Source organism: Monodon monoceros, unplaced genomic scaffold, assembly GCF_005190385.1.
Source record: "Monodon monoceros isolate NGI ecotype Baffin Bay Population unplaced genomic scaffold, NGI_Narwhal_1 Super_Scaffold_13, whole genome shotgun sequence".
Taxonomy (NCBI): domain Eukaryota; kingdom Metazoa; phylum Chordata; class Mammalia; order Artiodactyla; family Monodontidae; genus Monodon; species Monodon monoceros.
This window is the reverse complement of record NW_021703769.1, coordinates 41,844,734-41,868,757: the sequence shown is the minus strand read 5'-3', so window position 1 is coordinate 41,868,757 and position 24,024 is coordinate 41,844,734. Positions and strand designations below refer to the sequence as shown.

Genomic DNA, 24,024 nt, shown 5'->3' with positions numbered 1-24,024 from the left:
CTCCATGGTATCTAAAGTGCTACTTGTAACTCAACATAGAGAGATTTTAATCATCAGTACCTGAGATATAGAATTTCAGAGCTGAAAATGGAAATATCTCAGTTCAACTCCTTCATTTTTAACAGACGATGAAACTAAGAACTAGAGATATTATACAGCCACCTCTTTGCTGAGCTGAGACTTGAAATCTGATTGCCCCAAATCCCAGGTTATTAAAAGAAAAAGCCATATGGTGTTAATTTAACTGTTCCATTAAATATGTAAAAAAAAAATCACTTTTTATTGTTTCTATAAAAATGATGCATGCTCATTTATACAAGTTCCACGTAATATAAGAAGCAACAGATTATTCAAAATCATTCTCTAAATATAATTAAATTACCATTTAATGAACATTACTTTAAGTACTTAAATAAACAGGCACAGATAACAGGATGGATATGTAGAGTGATACAAAGAAATTAAAATGAGACAAACAAGAACAGGAAGAAAGAATGAAATAACTTTATAACATTGGGTTCAAACTAGATATGCTATTTTTAATTACAGACATTAAATTTAATTTTACTTGAATTTAATGGAAGTGAAAGAAAATCAAGTAAAACTGAAGAAATTGATGAAATTCAAATTAAATTTTTCTCCACCACAGCCTCTAAAATATATGTGACATTAAGAACAAAGATTATAAAAGCCATTAAAACAGTAGTTGCTACTTTTCATGTGGTGTGTTTCCATTTTATAAATTATCAGTGTTGTTTCGCTCTTATAAATGATCAATTGAGATGGGCAGGTTCAAGATGGCGGAGTAGAAGGACGTGCACTCATTGCCTCTTGTGAGAGCACCGGAATCACAGCTAACTGCTAAAAAATCATCGACAGGAAGACATTGGAACTCACCAAAAAAGATACCCCACATCCAATGACAAAGGAGAAGCTGCAATGAGATGATAGGAGGGGTGAAATCACGATGAAATAAAATTCCATAACTGCTGGGTGGGTGACTCACAAACTGGAGAACAATTATACCACAGAAATCCACCCACTGGAGTAAAGGTTATGAGCCCCACATCAGGCTTCCCAACCCGGGGGGGGGGGGGCATCTGGCAACAGGAGGAGGAATTCCCAGAGAACCAGACGTTGAAGGCTAGCGGGATTTGCAGAGGTGGGGGGTGGCTGTGGCTCACTGCTGGGACAAGTACACTGGCAGCAGAAATTCCGGGAAGTACTCCTTGGCATGAGCCCTCTCGGAGTCCGAAATTAGCCCCACCAAAGAGCCTGTAGCGTCCAGTGCTGAGTCGCCTCAGGTCAACCAACCAACAGGGAGGAGACTCAGCCCCATCCATCAGCAGACAAGTGGATTAAAGTTTTACTAAGCTCGGCCCACCACCAGGCCCTCCCAGCAGCAAGCTTGCACAAGCCTTTTAGATAGCCTTATCCACCAGAGGGCAGACAGCAGAAGCAAGAAGAATTACAATTCTGCAGCCTGTGGAACGAAAACCACATTCACAGAAAGATAGACAAAACGAAAAGGCAGAAGACTATGTACCAGATGAAGGAACAGGATGAAACCCCAGAAAAACAACTAAATGAAGTGGAGATAGGCAACCTTACAGAAAAAGAATTCAGAAAAATGATAGTGAAGATGATCCAGGACCTCGGAAAAAGAATGGAGGCAAAGATCGAGAGGATTCAAGAAATGTTTAACAAAGACCTAGAAGAATTCAAGGACAAACACCTGGAAGAATTAAAGAACAAGCAAACAGAGGTGAACAACAAAGTAACTGAAATGAAAAATATACTAGAAGGAATCAATAGCAGAAAAACTGAAGCAGAAGAATGGATAAGTGACCTGGAAGACAGAGTGGTGGAATTCACTGTCGTGGAACAGAATAAAGAAAAAAGAGTGAAAAGAATTGAAGACATCCTAAGAGACCTCTGGGACAACATTAAACGCACCAACATTCACATTATAGGGGTCCCGGAAGAGAGAGAGAGAGGACCCAAGAAAATATTTGAAGAGATTATAGTCGAAAACTTCCCTAACATGGGAAAGGAAATAGCCACCCAAGTCCAGGAAGTGCAGAGCTTCCCAGGCAGGATAAACTCAAGGAGAAACACGCTGAGACACATAGTAATCAAACTGACAAAAATTAAAGACAAAGAAAAATTATTAAAAGCAACAAGGGAAAAGGGAACTCCCATAAGGTTAACAGCTGATTTCTCAGCAGAAATGCTACAAGACAGAATGGAGTGGCATGATATATTTAACGTGATGAAAGGGAAAAACTGACAACCAAGAGATTACCCAGCAAGGATCTCATTCACATTCGATGGAGAAATCTAAAGCTTTACAGACAAGCAAAAGCTAAGAGAATTCAGCACCACCAAACCAGCTGTACAACAAATGCTAAAGGAACTTCTCTAAGTGGGAAACACAAGAGAAGAAGAGGACCTACAAAAACAAACCCAAAAGAATTAAGAAAATGGTCATAGGAACATACATATTGATAATCACCTTAAATGCGAATGGATTAAATGCTCCAACCAAAAGACACAGGCTTGCTGAATGGATACAAAAACAAGGCCCATCTATATACTGTCTGCAAGAGACCCACTTCAGACCTAGGAAAACATACAGACTGAGAGTGAGGGGATGGAAAAAGATATTCCATGCAAAAGGAAATAAAAAGTAAGCTGGAGTAGCAATACTCATATCAGATAAAATACAGTTTAAAATAATGTTACAAGAGACAAGGAGGGACACTACATAATGATCAAGGGATCAGCCCAAGAAGATATAACAATTATAAATACATATGCACCCAACATAGGAGCACCTCAGTTCATAAGGCAAATGCTAACAGCTATAAAAGAGGAGATCAACAGTGACACAGTAATAGTGGGGGACTTTAATACTTCACACCAATGGACAGGTCATCCAAAATGAAAATTAATAAGGAAACGCAAGCTTTAAATGACGCAATAGACCAGATAGATTTAATTGCTATTTATAGGACATTCCATCCAAAAACAGCAGATTACACTTTCTTCTCAAGGGCGCAGGGGACATTTTCCAGGATAGATCACATCTTGGGTCACAAATCAAGCCTCAGTAAATTTAAGAAATTTGAAATCATATCAAGCATCTTTTCTGACCCAACGCTATGAGATTAGAAATGAATTACAGAGAAAAAAAAGGAACAAACACATGGAGACTAAACAATACGTTACTAAATAACCAAGAGATCACTGAAGAAATCAAAGAGGAAATCAAAAAATACCTAGAGACAAATGACAATGAAAATATGACGATCCAAAACCTATGGGATGCAGCAAAAGCAGTTCTAAGAGGGAAGTTTATAGCTATACAAGCCCACCTCAAGAAACAAGAAAAATCTCAAACAATCTAACCTTACACCTAAAGGAACTGGAGAAAGAAAAACAAACAAAACCCAAAGTTAGCAGAAGGAAAGAAATCATAAAGATCAGAGCAGAAATAAATGAAATAGAAACAAAGAAAACAGTAGCAAAGATCAGTAAAACTAAAAGCTGGTTCTTTGAGAAGATAAACAAAATTCATAAACAATTAGCCAGACTTATCAAGAAAAAGAGGGAGAGGACTCAAATCAATAAAATTAGAAGTGAAAAAGGAGAAGTTACAACAGACACTGCAGAAATACAAAGTATCCTAAGAGACTACTACAAGCAACTCTATGCCAATAAAATGGACAACCTGGAAGAAATGGACAAATTCTTAGAAAGGTATGATCTTCCAAGACTGAACCAGCAAGAAGTAGAAAATATGAACACACCCGTCACAAGTAGTGAAATTGAAACTGTGATTAAAAATCTTCCAACAAACAAAAGTCCAGGACCAGATGGCTTCACAGGTGCATTCTATCAAACATTTAGAGAAGAGCTTACACCCATCCTTCTGAAACTCTTCCAAAAAATTGTGGAGGAAGGAACACTCCCAGACTCATTCTGTGAGGCCACCATCACCCTGATACCAAAACCAGACAAAGATACTACAAAAAAAGGAATTACAGACCAATGTCACTGATGAATATAGATGCAAAAATGCTCAACAAAATACTAGCAGACAATCCAACAGTACATTAAATGGATCATACACCATGATCAAGTCGGATTTATCCCAGAAATGCAAGGATTCTTCAGTGTACTGAAATCAATCAGTGTGATACACCATATTAACAAATAGAAGAATAAAAACCATATGATCGGGCTTCCCTGGTGGCGCAGTGGTTGCAAGTCCACCTCTGATGCCGGGGACATGGGTTCGTGGCCCAGTCTGGGAACATCCCACATGCCGTGGAGCGGCTAGGACCGTGAGCCATGGCCGCTGAGCCTGCGCGTCCAGAGCCTGTGCTCTGCAACGGGAGAGACAACAACAGTGAGAGGCCCGCATACCTCAAAAAAAAAAAAAAAAAACACCATATGATCATTTTAATAGATGCAGAAAAAGCTTTTGACAAAATTCAACACCCATTTATGATAAAAACTCTCTGGAAAGTGGGCATAGAGGGAACCTACCTCAACATAATAAAGGCCATATATGGCAAAGCTACAGCAAACATTTTCAATGGTGAAAGACTGCAAGCATTTCCTCTAAGATCAGGAACAAGACAAGGATGTCCACTCTTGCCACTCTTATTCAACATAGTTTTGGAAGTCCTAGCCATGGCAATTAGAGAAGAAAAAGAAAAGGAATACAAAATGGAAAACAAGAAGTAAAACTGTCACTGTTTGCAGTTGACATGATACTATACATAGAGAATCCTAAAGATGCCACCAGAAAACTACTAGAACTAATCAATGAATTTGGTAAAGTTGCAGGATACAAAATTACTGCACAGAAATCTCTTGCATTCTTATACACTAACAATGAAAAGTCAGAAAGAGAAATTAAGGAAACAATCCCATTCACCACTGCAACAAAAAGAATAAAATACCTCAGAATAAACCTACCTAAGGAGGTAAAAGACCTGTACTCAGAAAACTATAAGACACTGATGAAAGAAATCAAAGATGACACAAACAGATGGAGAGATACCATGTTCTTGGATTGAAAGAATCAATATTGTGAAAATAACTGTACTACTCCAAGTAATCTACAGATTCAGTGCAATCCCTATCAGATTACCAATGGTATTTTTTACAGAACTAGAACAAAACATTTTAAGATATGTATGGAGGCACAAAAGAAAGACCCTGAATAGCCCAAGCAATCTTGAGGGAAAAAAGACGGAGCTGGAGGAATCAGACTCCCTGACTTCAGGCTATACTGCAAAGCCACAGTAATCAAGACAGTGTGGTACTGGCGCAAAAACAGAAATATAGGTCAGTGGAACAGGAGAGAAAGCCCAGAGATAAACCCACGTACCTGTGGTCAACTAATCTATGACAGAGGAGGCAAGGATATACAATGGAGAAAAGACAGTCTTTTCAATAAATGGTGCTGGGAAAGCTTGAGTGCTACATGTAAAAGAATGAAATTAGAACACTCCCTAACACCATACACAAAAATAATCGCAAAATATATTAAAGACCTAAATGTAAGACCGGACACCATAAAACTCTTAGAGGAAAACATAGGAAGAACACACTTTGACATAAGTCACAGCAGAATCTTTTTTGACTCACTTCCTAGAGTATTGGAAATAAAAACAAAACAAAACAAACAAATGGGACTTAATGAAACTTAGAAGCTTTTTCGCAGCAAAGGAGACTATGAACAAGATGAAAAGACAATCCTCAGAATGGGAGAAAATATTTGCAAACAAATCAACGGATGAAGGATTAATCTCCAAAATCTATAAACAGCTCATGAAGCTCAATATTAAAGAAACGAACACCGCAATCCAAAAATGGGTAGAAGACTTAAATAGACGTTTCTCTAAAGAAGACATACCGATGGCCACGAGGCACATGAAAAGCTGCTCAGCATCACTAATCATTAGAGAAAAGCAAATCAAAACTACAATGAGGTATCACCTCACACCAGTTAGAATGGGAATCATCAGAAAATCCACAAACAACAAATGCTGGAGAGGATGTGGAGAAAAGGGAACCCTCTTACACTGTTGGTGGGAATGTAAATTGATACAGCCACTATGGAGAACAGTATGGAGGTTCCTTAGAAAACTAAAAATAGAATTACCTTATGACCCACCAGTCCCAGTACTGGGCATATACCAGAGAAAGCCATAATTCAAAAAGACACATGCACCCCTGTGTTCATTGTAGCACTATTTACAATAGCCAGGTCATGGAAGCAACCTAAATGCCTGTCGACAGATGAATGATTAAAGAAGATGTGGTACATATATACAATGTAATATTACTAAGCCGTAAAGAGGAACCAAACTGGGTCCATGGATGGACCTAGAGACTGTCATACAGAGTGAAGTAAGTCAGAAAGAGAAAAACAAATATCTTATATTAACACATATATGTGGAATCTAGAAAAATGGTGCAGATGAACCGGTTTGCAAGGCAGAAATAGAAACAAAGGTGTAGAGAACAGACTTACTAACCAAACAGTCAAAGTCGGGGGTGGGGTGGTGGTGGGTTGAATCTGGAGATGGGGGTTGACACTAATATGTATGTATATTAGTGTATAGTATTTTATCCACTTTTATGTATAAATTAGTGTATAATATTAGTGTATAATAAAATATGTATATTTTATACACTAATATGTATAAAATAGATAACTAATAAGAACCTGTATAAAAAAATTAAATTAAAAAAATAATCAATTGACTCATAACAAAGATAAGATTATCACATTTTATTTACTCCCACCTACCCAATTTTAAAAATTATATTTTATAAAGTCACGATATATCACATTCTTTTATACATAAATTATGTGTAGTTTCCTTTTTTATACATAAATTATGCATAATTCTGTCTTAGTTGTGGGTTTAAGTAGAGGTGGTATTTACAGTGGTTGCTTCGTTCCTCAGATCCTTGTATCGTGCTGTCTCTTGGTTGGATATTTTTGGTCATCCTGTACATTTTTGAAAGGTTCACCTTGATGTGTTTTACCTGAGTTCTTATGCGCTTGAGAATGTCTGCCTGTGGACTGCACACTTTAAAGACATTTCTCTGTTACTTATAAACCTCTTGGGTCACGTTTTATTTCCCTTAGCATTTTTCTTTTTGCCTTGTTATTTTCTCTGCTCTATATGCCATAGGCTAACCTGTGTTTTTATTGTCTTCATGCTACTTTTGTTTCCTCTACTGGGACTTTATACTACTGTTTTTCTTCTACTGTTTTTGTTTCTCTCGTCTCTTTCTTGAGTTCTTCTTGCTCATTTTTTTTTTTTTTTTGAGCATGTAGACAGTGGGGGAGGAGGGGGCAGGGGTGCAGGGTGTGGAGGCACTGGATTTCCTTTTTTCAATCAGCTTTTTTCATTTTAGAATAGTCTCAGACTGTTTTTTGCCTTTTAGCATGCATTGTAATTTTTGTTGAAAGATGGTGTGTCATGTGAATGGAGCTGAGGTAGATAGGCCTTTAGTGTGCAGTTTTATATTTATCTGGCTACCATATAGGCTACATTGCCCTGGCTGTGGTGTCAGTGGCAAAAATATCCTCAAGTGCCCTTGTTTGTGTTTCCGCTATTGTCTTTGGGTTTTCCCAGAAGCTTCTTAAATAGAGCCTGAGGCTCGCGCTTCCTTTAGCTGCAGTCCCGTTGTCTTGCAGGAGCCCTGTTGGCGTGGTGGTGGGATGTGTGTGTTGGAGGGTCTGTAGGCCTGTGATTAGGTCTCAGTCTCTTAGTGAAACCTGCAGGGGGCATTCCACTCCCCCCCACCCCCGAACAGTTGGGTTTTGGTAAAACCCAAAGTGGTTAGATTCTGGGAAAACAGTTTCCCTTGAGGGCAGAGCACTCTGGGTGTATTTCAGAAGGTTACCACCCCACCATCCCCGCCCCCAGCACCTTCTGCAGAACCAAAGGGATTCTTCTTCACAGTGAGAATCTGGTGGGACTTCTGGAGGTAAAGGTCACAAAAGTTATGGAAAACGCAGCTCCTCTGGAGTTTTTTTAATGCTCATGCTAGGCTACACTGAGCCTCCAGCAGTTCGTCGATTGCAGTTTAAAGTGTTCCTACAAAAACTGGCTGCAGTTGTGAGCTTCAGCACCAGCTAAGCAGTGCTTCTCTGTTTCTGCCTGTCCGTCTCTCCGGATGGGGGACAGTAGTTTGCCCTGTGGCCTTAATTCTCTGATGGATCCGGGAAGAGCTCTTGATTTTCAGTTTTCTCAGTTTTTTTTTCTTGTGAGGACAGACGTCACAACTTCTAAGCTCCTTACGTATCAGATCAGAAACCAGAAATCCTATTTGAATAGTTTTAGTTTTACAGAAAAATAATGTGAAGGTAATACAGAGTTTTCATATATCCCATACCCACTTTCCCTGTTAACAGTTCACATGAGTATAGGGCATTTGTCACCACTAGTGAACCAACACTGATACATTATTATTATTATTAACTAAAGTCTGTACTTTTGCGAGTTCCTTAATTTTTACCTAATGTCCTTTTTCTGTTCCAGTATCCCATCCAGGATACCACATTACATTCAGTCATCATGTTTCCTTAGGCTCCCTTTCGCTGTGAAAGTTTCTCAGACTTTCCTTATATTTAATGACCTTGATATTGTGAGGAATGATGGTCAGGTATTTTAGAGAATGTTCCCAATTAGGATATGCCTGTTTTTCTCATGATTAGACATTTGGGTTTGGGGGAGAAAAACCACGGAGGTAAAGTGTCATTATCATCACATCATATGAAGGACACACACACCATCAGTGTGACTTACCACTGTTGAGATTGACCTTGATCTCCTGGCTGAGGTTTCTCCCCTGTGAGGTTCCTTGGTTCCCCCCTTTCTATACTGTCCTCTTGGGAAGGAAGGCACTGCACAGCACACATTCTGCAGAGCCCATGTTTTAGGGGTGGAGAGAGATGCCCCCACTTCCTGGAGGGTGAGGTATCTACATTACTTACTTGGAATTCTTCTGAATGGGTGGCTTGTTTCTTCTTCCCCATTTATTTATTTACTTGTTTATTTCATCGTATTTTGGGTTTTAAGCCAATACATTTTTTAAAATTTTGTTTTTCACGTTTTTCCAACTTAGGCCGTTTGCAGCAGCTCTTTGCATCGGCACCTGTGTCCCTGTGACACACTCCCATCATTGTGCTTTTGGTTTTAAATACATCTTCCATCTCTTTTTTTAATTTTTAAAAATTTAAAAATTTATTTTATTTATTTATTTTTGGCCGCGTTGGGTCTTCGTTGCTGTGCACGGGCTTTCTCTAGTTGCCGTGAGCAGGGGACTACTCTTTGTTGCAGTGAGCGGGCTTCTCATTGCGGTGGCTTCTCTTGTTGCAGAGCACAGGCCATAGGCGCACGGGCTTCAGTAGTTGTGGCACACGGGCTTAGCTGCTCCACGGCATGTGGGATCTTCCTGGACCAGGGCTCGAACCTGTGTCCCCTGCGTTGGCAGGCGGATTCTTAACCACTGCACTACCAGGGAAGCCCCAATGTGCTTTTGGTTCTGAGCACTTCCTTGATCTCTGGCACTACAAGATGCTTTGGGCTCATCTTACGTGGTCCCCATCCCAGTCCTGGAATCAGCCATTTCTCCACCAGCTGGCTCAGTTTTCTGCCCTTTTCCCCCCACTGCAGTCTCTTCTTTCAACCTGTGTATCGCTTCCTGCTTTCGGTTCTTTTTTATGGGTGTTTGTGGTTCCTTAAGACTGTGGATAATTTCTTCCCTGAGTTCTTCTTGTCTTTGGTCAGTCCTTCTTGTACCTCTTCTTTATCTGCCTTTTGCTTCTCTTTTATTCAGTATCTCCTCACCTACCCTTTTTATTCATAGTTCAGTTTCAGTTCCTTCTAATTATTTCTCATCTTTAAGTGAAATGGACTAATTTTAGGGGAAAACACCAGTGAATCATGGGGACAAGGAAGGGACAGACCCTGGGGAGGGGGAGGCAGCAAGCTACCACACGCCTAAACCTTTGCCTGGAATTTTTCTGAATTTTTTTCCACCAGTTTTTCCCTTCGCATCGAGGCACATCTTATTTTCTGGTGTTCGCGGGGGCAGTGGGTCACTGTCTGTGGCAGTAAAGCCAGGTGCCTGCCTCTGGCCTGTTTTCTCTGCCAACACCTTGAGCAGCTCTGGGTTCTCCCCACACAGGCCCCTACTGCCCGCCTCTTTGCTGTGGGTTCCCCCCCACCTTCTGCTTGTCCCCAGCTTTAGTCTTTAACATCAGCGTCATGCAATACCTGGGGGCTTGGATGCCGACCCTGGTGGACAGCTTGTGGCCTGTGGCCTGGAGAGGATGACAGGGAGGCTGGGCTCCCAGCGGCTGCTGGCCTGCGTGTGGGCTGCAGTGGTTTCCTACTTTGGTGTCAGAGTCTTTACTTTTTTTTTTTTTTTTAATTTTTATTGGAGTATAGTTGATTTACAATGTTGTGTTAGTTTCAGGGATTGACAGGGAACTCTGCTTTTCATCTCTTGTCCTTCTTGGTGCTTTTGAAGGTGTGAAGGGATGCAAATAAAGGCTTTACTCCACCGTCTTTAACCCGAGCTGTTCCATCAGGTGTTACGGTTTGTAGAAAGATTATTTCCGTGGCAATCATATTTTTTTAACATGAGACTTTATCTGTGAAAGCTATAAGGGGGAAATGATGGGTTTTGCTCTTTATGAAAATGAAATCTTTTTACTTTTTCATGGAATGGTGTACTTGAGACTTTATGATGTCACTTCTTGCCAAAATGACCTGTACATTCAGTACAATCCCGATAAAAAATCCCAACATACTTTTCTGGTAGAAACTAGCAAGCTGGTTCTGACAGAAAATGAAATCTTATAAAAAGAAAGAAAATGATTTTTTCCTCATTACTGAGTCCCAAGTATCTTGATCATTTTTATATAAATCAGAAATATTTATCTGAATTCCTCTAGAATTGAGTAGTTGTGAGGCATATGGAACTTCAGGAACTTTAATTTTTAGAAATGTAGGACACTGTATTTCCTTTGTCAGAGGTTACAAAGGAAATCAAAGAGGAATCTCTCCTCCACCCACGGGTGCCTTCTACTCTTCCTGACAGCATTTCTCATGGAAATCAGATCTCGACCATCTGCTAGATTCAAAAATGAAGCGATAAAAATGAAAAAAAAATTAACTAAAAAGAACTTGAGAAGAAATGTAAATGTACAAATTATATCATTGATTTTATTTTCAATTTGCTGTTTAACTTAAGAAGCCAAGCAAACAAACAAATAAACAATAGATGTCAGTGTAGGTAGGACATGAGAGGAAAAGTCAGGGACAGTCACCCCCTCTCTGAGCCTCTCTTGTATTCTTAATTTGTTGGAAATATTACTTTTCAGACAGCAGCGCTTTCTGCAAAATAGAAGAGATCTTTTCCTTTTTTTGGCTCTCCAGGCACATTATTTGTCCTGACCAGTGGCTCTTTCTATCTTAGTAAATTGTACATTTTTAAAAACATGTGGACACTTTAAATAATTCACAATCCGGAAATGAACCCTACAGAGGATTGCTTTTGCTGTTCTGTTTCAAAATAAATGAGGTGGTCACTTTGTACCTGGGGAGAGAAAAAGTTCAGGCCTCTCTTCTACCCCAGATTTCTAAACCCTTCTAAGGATTTATATAATAGTAAAGATATAAAGGATTATAAGGATTTTATAGTAAGAATGAAGCAGCAGTTCTTGCACTCTTTAATCCAAGTAAAGACTATGATGGTCTTTTTTTTTTTTTTCTTTTCAAAAGACAGGCCGTTGTTGAGAGTAGCAACCTAATCCCTTCTGTGTCAACAACTATTGGCCCCTAAATGGCTTCCGTGCCACCTGTACTGTTACTGTTTCCCCAACTCCTTGGCTATTTTAGTGTTGCATTTTTAAAATATAAGATATTTCTAGTTCTGTTTTATTTTTGAGTGCTTGAACATTCTTTTGAAAGAATATTGGTTTAGATGTAGCCAATCAACAATCCCTCAACTGAGAATATTTACCCTTGGCAGGTAAAAGCAGCTGGGAATGTATCTTCGGCCTAGTGGTCATTTAAAAATGTCAGAAGTTTTGTGCTCACTTCGGCAGCACATATACTAAAATTAGAACAATACAGAGAAGATTAGCGTGGCCCCTGTGCAAGGATGACACGCAAATTAGTGAAGCATTCCATATTTTTAAAATGGGCAGAAGACCTAAATAGACATTTCTCCAAAGAAGATATACAGATTGCCAACAAACACATGAAAGGATGCTCCACATCACTATTCATTAGAGAAATGCAAATCAAAACTACAATGAGGTATCACCTCACACCAGTCAGAATGGCCATCATCAAAAAATCTACAAACAATAAATGCTGGAGACGGTGTGGAGAAAAGGGAACCCTCTTGCAGTGTTGGTGGGAATGTAAATTGATACAGCCACTATGGAGAACAGTATGGAGGTTCCTTAAAAAACTAAAAATAGAACTACCATATGACCCAGCAATCCCACTACTGGGCACATACCCTGAGAAAACCATAATTTAAAAAGAGACATATACCACAATGTTCATTGCATCTCTGTTTACAATAGCCAGGACATGGAAGCAACCTAAGTGTCCATCGACAGATGAATGGATAAAGAAGATATGGCACGTATATACAATGGAATATTACTCAACCATAAAAAGAAATGAAATTGAGTTATTTGTAGTGAGGTGGATGGACTTGGAGACTGTCATACAGAGTGAAGTAAGTCAGAAAGAAAAATACCATATGCTAAGACATATATTGAATCTAAAAAAAAAATGGTTCTGAAGAACCTAGGGGCAGGACAGGAATAAAGATGCAGACGTAGAGAATGGACTTGAGGACTCGGGAGGGGGAAGGGTAAGCTGGGACAAAGTGAGAGAGTGACATGGACATATATACACTACCAAGTGTAAAATAGATAGCTAGTGGGAAGCAGCTGCATTGCACAGGGAGATCAGCTCTGTGCTTTGTGACCACCTAGAGGGGTGGGATAGGGAGGGTGGGAGGGAGTCGCAAGAGGGAGGGGATATGGGGATATATGTATATGTATAGCTGATTCACTTTGTTATACAGCAGAAACACACCATTGCAAAGCAGTTATACTCCAATAAAGATGTTTAAATTAAAATGTCAGAAGTTTTATAAGGGGTTTAACCTTATGGAATTGCTGCTATTCAACCATTTTTACCTTCCAAACTGGCAATTTCATCTCATTCAACCTAAGAGCTTACAGATAACGAAGCCTGAACAGCACTGTCAAGATTCTCTGAAAAGGAGAAATGGAGGTAGTTTCCATTCTGTCAGAGGGAAGAGGTTGGAAAGCTGTTTCTGATGTAAATATAATTATTTTAATGGAGGCAATACCTTGCCTCATGCCCTTACCTTTCTCCTTCAGTTTGTTCATGTCCCAGCCCCATCAAAAGGACATGGACCCCGTTGCGTGCATTTATCATGAATCACGTGGGAACTTCTGCTCCCGTTCCTTCTCTCCCTCCCTCTAACACTTCACCTCCATCCTTCTTATGTTTTATTTTGTGAGGAGTCAGTTGACAGGAGCTAATAATCCCAGGACAGACTTCCCAGGACCCTGCCTCCAGACCATCCCGTTCCTGTTATTCCCACCGTGGTCACTGACCCCTGTCACTTTCCTGCTCCCTTGTTGGTGCAGGTCCTCAGTGAGGTTTGTTGACAGCTCCTGGTGGGCCTGTTGACTACTGCCAGCAGCTGTCCATCATTTTCCTGGTTAATACACACTGGGAGGGGTTACTGTCTTTTATTTGGGTCCTAGGTTCTCAAGGACTTCAGAAGGGTCTTCCATACTCTGTGGACACACTTTACAGCCTTGTTATGAAAACCTAGAGTCAGTCCTGGTTCCTCGTCTTGACTCAGCCACCCCATGACTTGGAACCATTCTAAGTCACTGACCTCTGACCCTGTGTTTCTTTATCTCTGAAGTTAGATTGTTGAATATTATAGTCCTATGATTATGTGCCTCAGTGCCATTTAAGGTTGCCCTTTTCTTCCTAAAATCTGTATTATAGATAATTTATACACAGTTATTTCACAGGGTGGATTGTCGTAGCACAAGATACTAGCCTCCATCCCAGGGTGGAGTACATACTACCGTTGACTACGAGGAAATTTAAATGCTTGCTTCCCACCTAGTTCAGCTGCCAGAGGGTCCTTTCAGTGCACCAGTTCTGAGCGAGCATGCAAGTATGGCTGTAAATTTCCCCTGACAGAAACCACGTCACCTCATCAGCCACATAAGAAACAAACAACCAACTGTGAAAGCATGCTTGCCAAGCCTTCAGCATCACTGCATTTGGTGGGGGAACACATTTGTACAAGATGAAATCGAGGCTGGACGAAGCCCAAAAGACACGTTCTCGGTACCTGTCTTCTCTAACCTGCAACATATGGGAAGTGTGTTTGTGCCAGTGAAGTCAGGGTTCCAGAAGCCCCTTTGCTCCTTGAAGCCACATCACCATTCCAGGGATGGGGACAGGGAACCAGGGATGTGGCATGCTGCTTTCTTAGTAATTACCAGATCTCTAGTAAATAGTAAGAGTAGCTAAGGCCCATTCGGCATTGCTTCACTAAATCTTCACAGATAACTGGTAACATTTACTACCATTGCCTGTGTTTTTTTTTCAGCAGAGAATACTCAGGCTCAGAGAAACAAAGTAGTTAGCTAGTTAGTGGTCAGGATTCAAACTAGGTCTGTCTTACTTCGGTGCCCATGGCCTTTCACTTTACCTTGAACAGATTTTAAAGTTGCCTGTAAGCAACCAAATTGGAACATTGGTGAGAGAAGGAGAAGGAGGTCCCAAACCCCACCCACTCCAAGGCTTGGGGTAGAAAGAGCACTTGAGTTTGAAAGGAGCAAACCTCTGACTTCTACTAACTTCATAAAAGGGCTCTAAAGTCATCAAAGACACCTCGAAGAGAGGGAAAAGGAAGAATGACTCTTAATAAGAAAAAGGCATATCCCAGTAAAAAATGGCCCAAAGAGTTGAACAGACACTTCCCGCAAATGAGTAACCAGATGGTCAATGAGCATGTGAAAAGATGCTCGACATCATGGCTCATTAGGAAAATGCAAATCTGAACCACAGTAGAAATCACGGCATACCCAGCAGCATTGCCAAGATGAAAAAGACCACAGCACCAGGCGCTGGTGAGGATCTGAAGCCACTGCGTCTCTCAGTCACTGCTGGTGGGAGTGTTGGTGGTAAAACTGCTTTGGGAAACCATTTGATAACTTCAGGTACAGCTGAACACGTAGCATTCCATATGACCTAGCATTTTCACCCTTCAGATTATGACCAGCAGGAATCCCTACATATGTTCACAGGAAACGTATGGAAAACCTATAGGAAAATGTTCATAACAGCACAATGCCTAAGGGCCAGAAAGTGGAAACCAGCCAAAAGCCCAATAACCAGAGACTGAACAGGCCAGTGGTGGAATGTTCACATGGCGGGATGCTGTTCAGCCACAGGAATGAGCAAACTGTTGCTACACATGGCAACATGGGTGGACCTCGCACACATGAGGTAGAGCGATGACGGTGGACACAAAAGGGTTCATGCCATATGTTGAAGCTGAAAAATGGGAAAAACTAAACCATTTTGTTAGAAGGCAGGCTAGCGCCAGCCTTTTACAGAACAGGAGGGGAGTGCCAGGGGTTCCTGGGCGGCCAGGGGTGTTCTCTTTGATCTGGGTGGTGGTTACAGTGTGTTGAGATGTTGAAAATTCACCAATTGTTCACTTAGGATATGTGCATTTTGCTGTATGTATATTCTCCTTTAGTACTAAGTTTTCAAAGTCCTATACATACAGATGTTAGTTCTTAATTTTTGATTCCCACTGTGGCAATATAAATCAGCCAAGGTTTGCATATGTATAAAATAGGAATTTTGTGGCACACTGTGGCCTATATTGTGGGAGAAATGTTCTTTTTTTTTTTCCTTGATAATGCTTTGTTGACCTCTCAGTGTGTCTGAACCCGACAGGGCGAGGAAGGAAGGAAATAGTGAATTTCATCAACACCAGCAATTATTGCCGCTCAGTGTTCATTCAACCAAATCCACACGAGCTGGTCAGGTTTCCGCCAGATTATAGAGCTCTTTCTTGCCTTGGAGTCTATAAGAAAACTTACCTTTTCGTTATGATTTTTATACTTCCAAGAAAAGAAGCATAAGGAAAATACCTATGAAATTCCAAGACCTGGCTCCAGCAAATTTTAAACCTTTATTCTCTAGGAGACAAGGAGAAAAGATTGAAAGAGAAGACTTCTTTTCACATGGGCCATGTGCATTTGCAGTAGTAGCTGAGGAAAGGCAATATGGAAAGTTTACAGAACTCTTACAAAATGTTCAGGTAGTATGCTTGTTGAGTTTTCAAATTCTCATGTCAACACAAATATAATTGAATTCTAGTATTAGAAGGGGACTAAAAGAAGAACAAACTTGTGTTTTAAAAAATAAAACATGTGAAACACCACCTGGCAAAGTGTCTACTATGTCGTCTAGGACAAAACACTGAGGCTCAAGTCTGTCCTTCCTTTGAGGCCCCATCATCCTGCCTCTCGGGTGACCCTTGTGGAGCCTTGCCTGGTCTGTTCAAGGTCACACGGTTGGTGGCTAAGCAAGGCAGGTCCTACCATCTTTAAACTTCCAACCTCTTTCTCTTCCCCCCCCCCACCATGATAGAGATTCCAAATAATGGATTAATAATAGCCCAAAGATCACAGGTGTGATATTAATGCCTCTCTTATAAAATATGTATTTCAGCTCGCGACTCTTGAATTCCCTCCAAAGAAACTATTTGGAAACAAGGATGAACGTGTGATTGCTGAGAGGCGAAGTCAGTTAGAGGTAACAGAATTAAGCTTTTCTTTCTCTGTGTGCAGAAAATTTGCCATCTGATTGACCAGTGAGAATTCTTCCTCTTAAACACTTAACTCTTGTTCACGGATGGGGAGGTGCTGCTTCATTAACTCAGGAGGTGGCAGCAGCAGGTTGTAAAGTAATGAGATCAGTTTATTTAAAATATAAGTCCTTCCCCCCACCCCCAACAGAGCGTTTTCCTGGGTTTTGAGGAGATACATTTATACCAAGGGTTAGGAAGCAGGTTGTGGGTGAGAACTGAATATTCACATAGACAGATGGTACACAATGCAGGCTGGGGGTAAGAAGCTTGCTGCCAAAAACTTGAATTAATTAACTGAAGATTTGTAGTATTGCATCGTTGTTACTTTTTCAAGGTGGCTGGAAGCAAAAAGACACATACCCATTTTAGTCATGGTTAGGTTTTGTTGGACTTATTTTAACTTCGTCTTCTGAGCCAGCTCCGTGGAGAGCTTTGGTTCAACACAACTGTTGTTTTTCTGACTGCCTCCCTGCTGGCATGCACTGTTGACTGCTCCGTAGAGCTTGTATTGCTTTGCAGGCTAGAGCTGCTTATTTGGTTGGCATCTGATGCTACCGAGGCAGACTGTGCTGAGGCATGGTCGCAGGTAACCCTCGGGCATGGGCTAGCCTCTTGCCGCTGTGAGCCACTGAGGCAGGCAGGATAAAATTACAAATAGCTCACTCCAGTCAGCAAGCTTCCTGGGGCCTCGCAAAGTCCCCTCTGCTACTCTTTTAAGAGGAAGAAAAAGAAGACGTATTGCAAATGAAATCAAATAAGAGGAGGCCTGAGACAGGCCCTTTCTGAATTGTGAAAGTCTCCATAAAACGGCGGTATTTTTCTCATTCCTGGAGACAGCCAGTTTGAAATGGCTGCCCATGGAGTCCAGTGAATACCAGTGAACCAAGCCTTAGGGAAACCTCCAGAGGCTGGAGGTTGCAGTGAGAGCAAAAGGGGGGAGTGGGGACCGTGGAGAAATTGAAGACTAGGAGATTGTGGTCCACGAGGGGCATTTTAGAGACTTGAGATCCTCAGTATAGAAGTGATCTGAGGAAAGAAGAGTTTCAGGGTGTGGCCATGCTTACAGGCCTGTGAGTTAAACTATAGAATTACACCTTTGAAAGGGTGCTGGAACTATTACGACTGAGGTTTGGATGGGTCGTTGCAGGGCTCTAAAAATCAGCCTATGAGGTGGTATGACCCTGATACCCAACTGAAGAGCTTAAACTCAAGGGAAAGGTTATCATGGTGAGCCTTCTTGACCAATTTCTCTTAAAGGTTTAATTGTATCATACAAACAATTTAAAACTCACAGCAGAACTAGTGATGGTTTTCTTTCCAGAACCCTTACCTGCGTCAGTAATCCAGACTTGTCTTTAATGGAAACGTGCAGAACGACAGTGTATAAAAACAAGTTTGTAAACTAACAGGAAGTAGCTGTTGTCATCCCTACTTACTCAGGGCCCTAATTAAATGCACATGGTGCCAGCCATGCCCCACAGATTGGGCGTTTGTGTGCTGTGCGTTTGTGAGCCCTGTTCTTGGGGACTCTTGTCTTTCCACTCCAGAGTCAGAGCAAAGCCCAGGGCACCTTTTCATTCTTGGTACTTTCAGGTGGGACCCATGTTTGTTTTTGCAGGATCTCCTGCTTAATCATTTAGCCCTACCGAGCCATCAGCTGTTGACAAACAGGGTTTTATGTCAACATCTCTGTGGATACAAGCATCCCTCCCATTGCCCGTGACTGTGGTTTACCTGTGGCATTAACCCATAAGGAATGGATTCTCCACACCTTGTGGAAATATAGGGGCTTACATTTTAAATTAAGTGTATTTCGTCTCATGTTGACTGTTAAATCTTAGAGTATTATGTTCTTGTCAAGGAGAGAGTGTAATTCAGCTTCAGTTTACTGGAAAGTTAACCTGAGATTCTTGAGTTGATTTCCTGCAACTATTATGATTTTTATTTTCAATCTAACACCAAGAGTCACTGATTTACTGCATTTTCATGTGAAAATTAACATTTATTGTCCCTGAACTTCCTATTCAATTCAATATACATTTATTTAATTCCTGATACATGCTGGGGACAGTGCTAGGTGTTATATAGAATATCAAGGTGAATGAGACACTTCTTGCCCTCAAAGAGCATATGTTTACATTGCTGTATGAAACTCTACCTGGAGGTATAGTTAAATACGTAGGCATGTACAGAAAGGTGGATTTCAGTAGGACACACTTGTACTGGCACACACCGATATACATAGTGTTTGCGCCAGAGGAATTATCTGCTGGTTTTTAAAATCCAGAAACACAGCTTTACGAACCTCCTCACGCCGACTGACCTGCATAGAGCAGTGTTCTAAGCAAGCACCCAGTTGCGCTTCGATCTTCCTTGCTATTAAAGTAGCTGCAAGATTTGGACCTTGTGTTTGAGTTTATCAACAAAAAGCGTCAAATGTTTTCACATGAAAGACATAGATACCTACTTTCTAACTTATATAAGGTTAAATCCTATTTATAAAAATGTTCAAATAATTATTCTAAAAATGATGGGTAACAACAGAAATTTCTGCCTGTCACGAGATGTTCTAGAGATTAGTTTTATCACCGCGGAGAGAGGAATATTAGTGGTGTGTGTGGTGGTAGCCGTGTGGGGTTGGGGTGTGTAGCACCAGGAAAAGGGTCAGGACGTGGTGATGCTCAGTGGCGAAGTGTACATTTGGCCTCCAGAACTCACTCTTATTGATAAACGTGTATAGGCTCCACCCACAAAGAGTTACCAGGACCACTGTAGTTTATAACCTGGAGCCAGGTTTTCCAGAATCTGGCCTGTTACTGCTTTGCATCTCATGCCCAAATGCCGCCAAGCACTTTTGCTCCACAAGAGCCAGAGTCTCTGGAGGTTTCTGACGTGGGCGGAACCCCCTGTTGCTGCCATCCCGGCCCCGCTGGAACCGTTCAGTGTAAATGTGCACATCGTGGGCAGACCCTGCTATCGGGCAGCCAGAGGGTTCTGATAGCGGCTCTCCCGTGTGTGACATGGTGCTCAGCTCCTCCAAGCCCTTCTTGTAACGCGGACGACAGCCCCGCAGAAAAGGCTGTGGAGGTAACACTAAATGATCACATCAGTCTCTGTCTGATGAGTTACGTGGAGCAGAAGGGTGCTTGTTACTGCACTTGAAGCCAGATACCATTACCATCAGGTTGAACCTGTCATTGTCATAGGTCAAAAATGGTGGAATATTGGCAATTCCGTAGGCTTTCACATAGTACTACTGCTGTCTCACATTTACTGGGTGTCTACTGAGTGCCAGGCATGAGTGAAAGGCTTGATATATCATGCCATTTACTCCTCCAGCCAGCTTTTGAGGTGACTTCTATTATTATCTCCATTTTACAGGTGAGAAAGTTAAGTCTTGGGGAGGATAAAGAAGGTCATGTAGCCAGTGAGTGGCAAAGCCTCAGTCTATACTAGAGTGTCTTTCAGGGCAGCCTCCTTCTCTTAATCCTTAGCACACTCTGAGCTGGAGATAGAGCTGGGTCTTCTGCACACTTTGTTCTGGAATGTCCTTGAGACTTCACCTCCACTTCTTTTAAGATTCTTGGTACTTTCTTGCTTGTATCAAAAGGTATGTTTATGTCTCAGATCTCCCCTATTATACTCTTCAGTTACTTGAAGGCAACAGAATCAACGTCTAATTGAATCTTCATCGCCCATGATATTTCACACGTGCTTCACATGTACTGTATTATTCACTGAATTCTCAGAAAATCTGCCAATATTAGCCCCAAATAGATGAGTTTTTTGTTTTGTTTTTGTTGATTGATGAGAGGTACATTTTGGGTCACTAATTTCAGAGAATGTTATCATCTACTTGGAAACATTTCTGCTAATCATCTCAGTAGTCTGTCATTTCAAGGAGTAACTGTAATTAATGAAAACAAGTGAAATCCTCTAATAAAACAGTAAAGCTTTCAAGAATAAAACCACCACCTTTAGGTGTAAGAACCTGAGAAGTTTCTCGGATGTTTTCTTGAACGTACTAGAGCAGGCAGCAGCCCAAGACCACTTCTTCCCCATTTTCACATCACTGGCTAGAGCATTATTAAGATGGATAAAAATAGTGTGGAAGCTTAGAGCATGGGCCTGGGGCGCTTCATCCTGGTCTCGAATCCTGGGTTTGCTCCTTTGGAGTTAATGTCACTGTCAGTGTCCTTTATCACTGACAAATGAAGACAAATAATACCACCATCTTCCAGGAGTTGACCTGAGGGTTAAATGAGATCATGGACATCACACGGCCTCTGGTACAGAGGGAAGCACTCCGAAATGTTAGGTGGTACCGTGGTGAATGAAAGTGGTGGTGGTGATGAGGACAGTTGGCCACAGTGATGGCGCCTTCCAGCACGTTTCAGATCTGCTTTAAGAGCCAGGGGAGGGCAAAAGAACGCCCCCCACCTGCAGTCATGAAGTGTAGCAATGTGAGCACCTCAGTTTGTTACATCTACTTGCAAAATCAATTTCTGAGGACAAAGACACTAAGATTATGTGACTGTTCTTATGGTGATACCTGGAAGATACCAGGAATCTCATGGTGTAACACCACCCTTTCTTTCACCCTGTAAAATTGTCATCTGAAGTGTAGAAATGCTTTCTGATGATTGAATCACAGTCAAGCTACTGTCCAGTGTGAGAAAGATGGGAGGCCTAGGATCATTATGAAATGAGCACCGTTCCTCTTCGTTTACGTAGCTGTTGTTCACAGACGGTCGGCTCTCTTTGCATGTCTCCCGAGTCGCTGACAGTGAGGCTGCCCACTGTGGCGTCCCCAGCACGCCTCATGTACCCCAAGCCTCTGCCTGACAAATGTCAGTGCGTTTCGGCCAGTGACCCCCAGACGTACACCTACTTTTTCAACAGTGTGTTAGATTTATTAATTCCCTGCCCTAAGAAAGAACAGATACCATGGGAGGCAGGGGGCATCTCAGCAAGGTGTTACCAAGACCTTATGATAGGACTTGGCCCTGGGTTAGGTGGTTCAGGGCAGAGTGCAAGCAAGCGGACTTTGCTCTGGATTGGATGTTGGGCTATTTCTCTGATTGGGTGTCTTAACAATTCTTATCTGGAAGGCAAGAAGAACAGAGTGAGGTTAAAACTATGATTGATAAGAAACACAGCAGTCATCCTGTTAGCCAGAGGAGGGGGGTATTTGATCATTTTCATGGTTTGTACAGTATTCATGTTTCTGTGTTCAGACATGATTGTGGAGTGTTTTTTGGGTTTTGTTTTTCTTTCTGTCTTGCTCGTGGTCACAGAGTAGCCTCACCTGGTCTTGGTGTCCTTTGGAGCTGTCTGCCCTTGACAGGAGAATACCGAGCTTAGCTGTGAGCACCAGGCCGGCCCTCAGCTGCGTCTCATCACTTTTTCTTACTATAGAGAGATGCCCAGAGCTCACAGGTGTCCTCTTTTCTAACGTGAACTAAATGAGGAGTTGTTTTCAAAATAAAAGTCTTGGTGGTTCCCGTGCCTTACCTGCCTTACAACGTGGGTGTTATGGCGGCTGCCGTAGTGCTACGTCCCCCTGCCCAGCACCGGCTGCCACTTCCCTGCACAGCCCAGCTTTTCTGACTAACAGCAGTGTCTGCTTCTGTTGATACTTCAGTTTTATGTTACTTTCAAACCTTTGATTTCCAACAATAGAATCATTTTGGTTTAGACATTGTATAGGTTGAATCCTTTCAGTTTCACAATAAATTTCAGGAGGTGAAAATCCTTGCATTTTCTCACTCGTTCGGCTACCTGAAAGGTATCTGGCAATTCTGTGCTTAATTGAACATTCTTTCCATCTACTCTCTGCTGATCTTACAGAACGGATAATGGCGGAACCATTACCAAAGTAGGCAGAGAGTGAAAAATACCTCACAGAAAGAACTGTTTCCCTCCTCATTTATGTTTTTATGTATTTTACTTTTTCTGGTTATATGGTCATTCGTATTAGCAGTGACTGTTTTCTGTGATTTGTTGATCACAGCATTTCTGAAGGGGGTTACGTGGCTGTCGCTGTGAGGGAGGAGACTGAGCTGGACGTTGGGGGCTGTTTCATCGCGGTGCTTCGTGAAGTCAGAGGGGCTAAAATTGCTGTGATCTGGGATGAAGATTCAGGAAGGAGATGGGAAACTCCATGTGGTATTGGAATAATGCAGAAGGCTCTAGAGTCAGACCTGCACTTGCAACCCAGCTCTGTGAGACTACTCCAGTGTCCTGTGACCTTAGTTCCCTCCCTAAACTTCAGTTCCTTACTTGTTAAATGGCAGAAATCATATCTGCTCCATGGAATTGTTAGAATTACATGATGAAGTGTGTATACTGTAGGTAAGCGGTGCCGTAAGGGGAAGGAGGAAGTCTGAGAAAGAATGAACTCCAGAGGCAAAGTGCCCATCAAGAAATCATTTTACACAACAGAAGTCCTTCCATATCAGTGTAAGTTGGCACTTTATGGTCACATCAGAAGAGTGAGTCCCCATCTGGAGGGAAAATCCCACTTTGGTTTCCATGCAGAGTCTTTGGTTTAATTGAGAAGAAACCAAAATTGAAACACATGTTTACAAGGAGAGGATCAACTTCCAAACCCAGACGGAGGCTGGGGGGACAAGGGAAGCGCCCGCCATACTGTCAGTTTTACTCTGCCGTTTTTCCCCTTCCCCACGTGGCATCCTTTGTGGGCTGATGGCTAACAACTCAGGGACTCAAAACTCACTGCAAGTGGGAAAACTCTTCCCTATCACTGGGCTCCCAATCTAAAGCTCTAAGCAGGCAGTCAGGGTCTTCATGTCGTTACTGACTTGGGATTAAGTCAGCAGAAGCATCTCCGAGGCTGGAGCACCTCCCTCAGCTCAGACGTCCTCTCCTCGGAGAGCCCTGCCCCTTCACTCCCCACCAGATGCCTCTGTGGCTTCTTGGTCAAGCACTTTGCGGTGGTTGGGGGGATGTTTTTGTTTGTCAGTTTGTTTTGTTTTTAAA

The 24,024-nt window shown here is 41.7% G+C and overlaps 1 protein-coding gene and 1 non-coding gene across 2 annotated transcripts in view; both read left to right on the top strand.

Annotated features, from left to right (window-relative positions):
• KIF16B (kinesin family member 16B) overlaps positions 1-24,024 on the top strand; it is a 293,377-nt gene that overhangs the window by 236,875 nt on the left and 32,478 nt on the right. Inside the window, exon 25 of the mRNA XM_029220041.1 lies at positions 16,884-16,967. Coding sequence (XP_029075874.1) covers positions 16,884-16,967 — 84 coding nt within the window. The remainder of the gene's footprint in view (positions 1-16,883; positions 16,968-24,024) is intronic.
• LOC114895106 lies at positions 12,142-12,248 on the top strand. Its single transcript, XR_003793415.1, has one exon. It is a non-coding gene; the product is annotated as a U6 spliceosomal RNA (small nuclear RNA).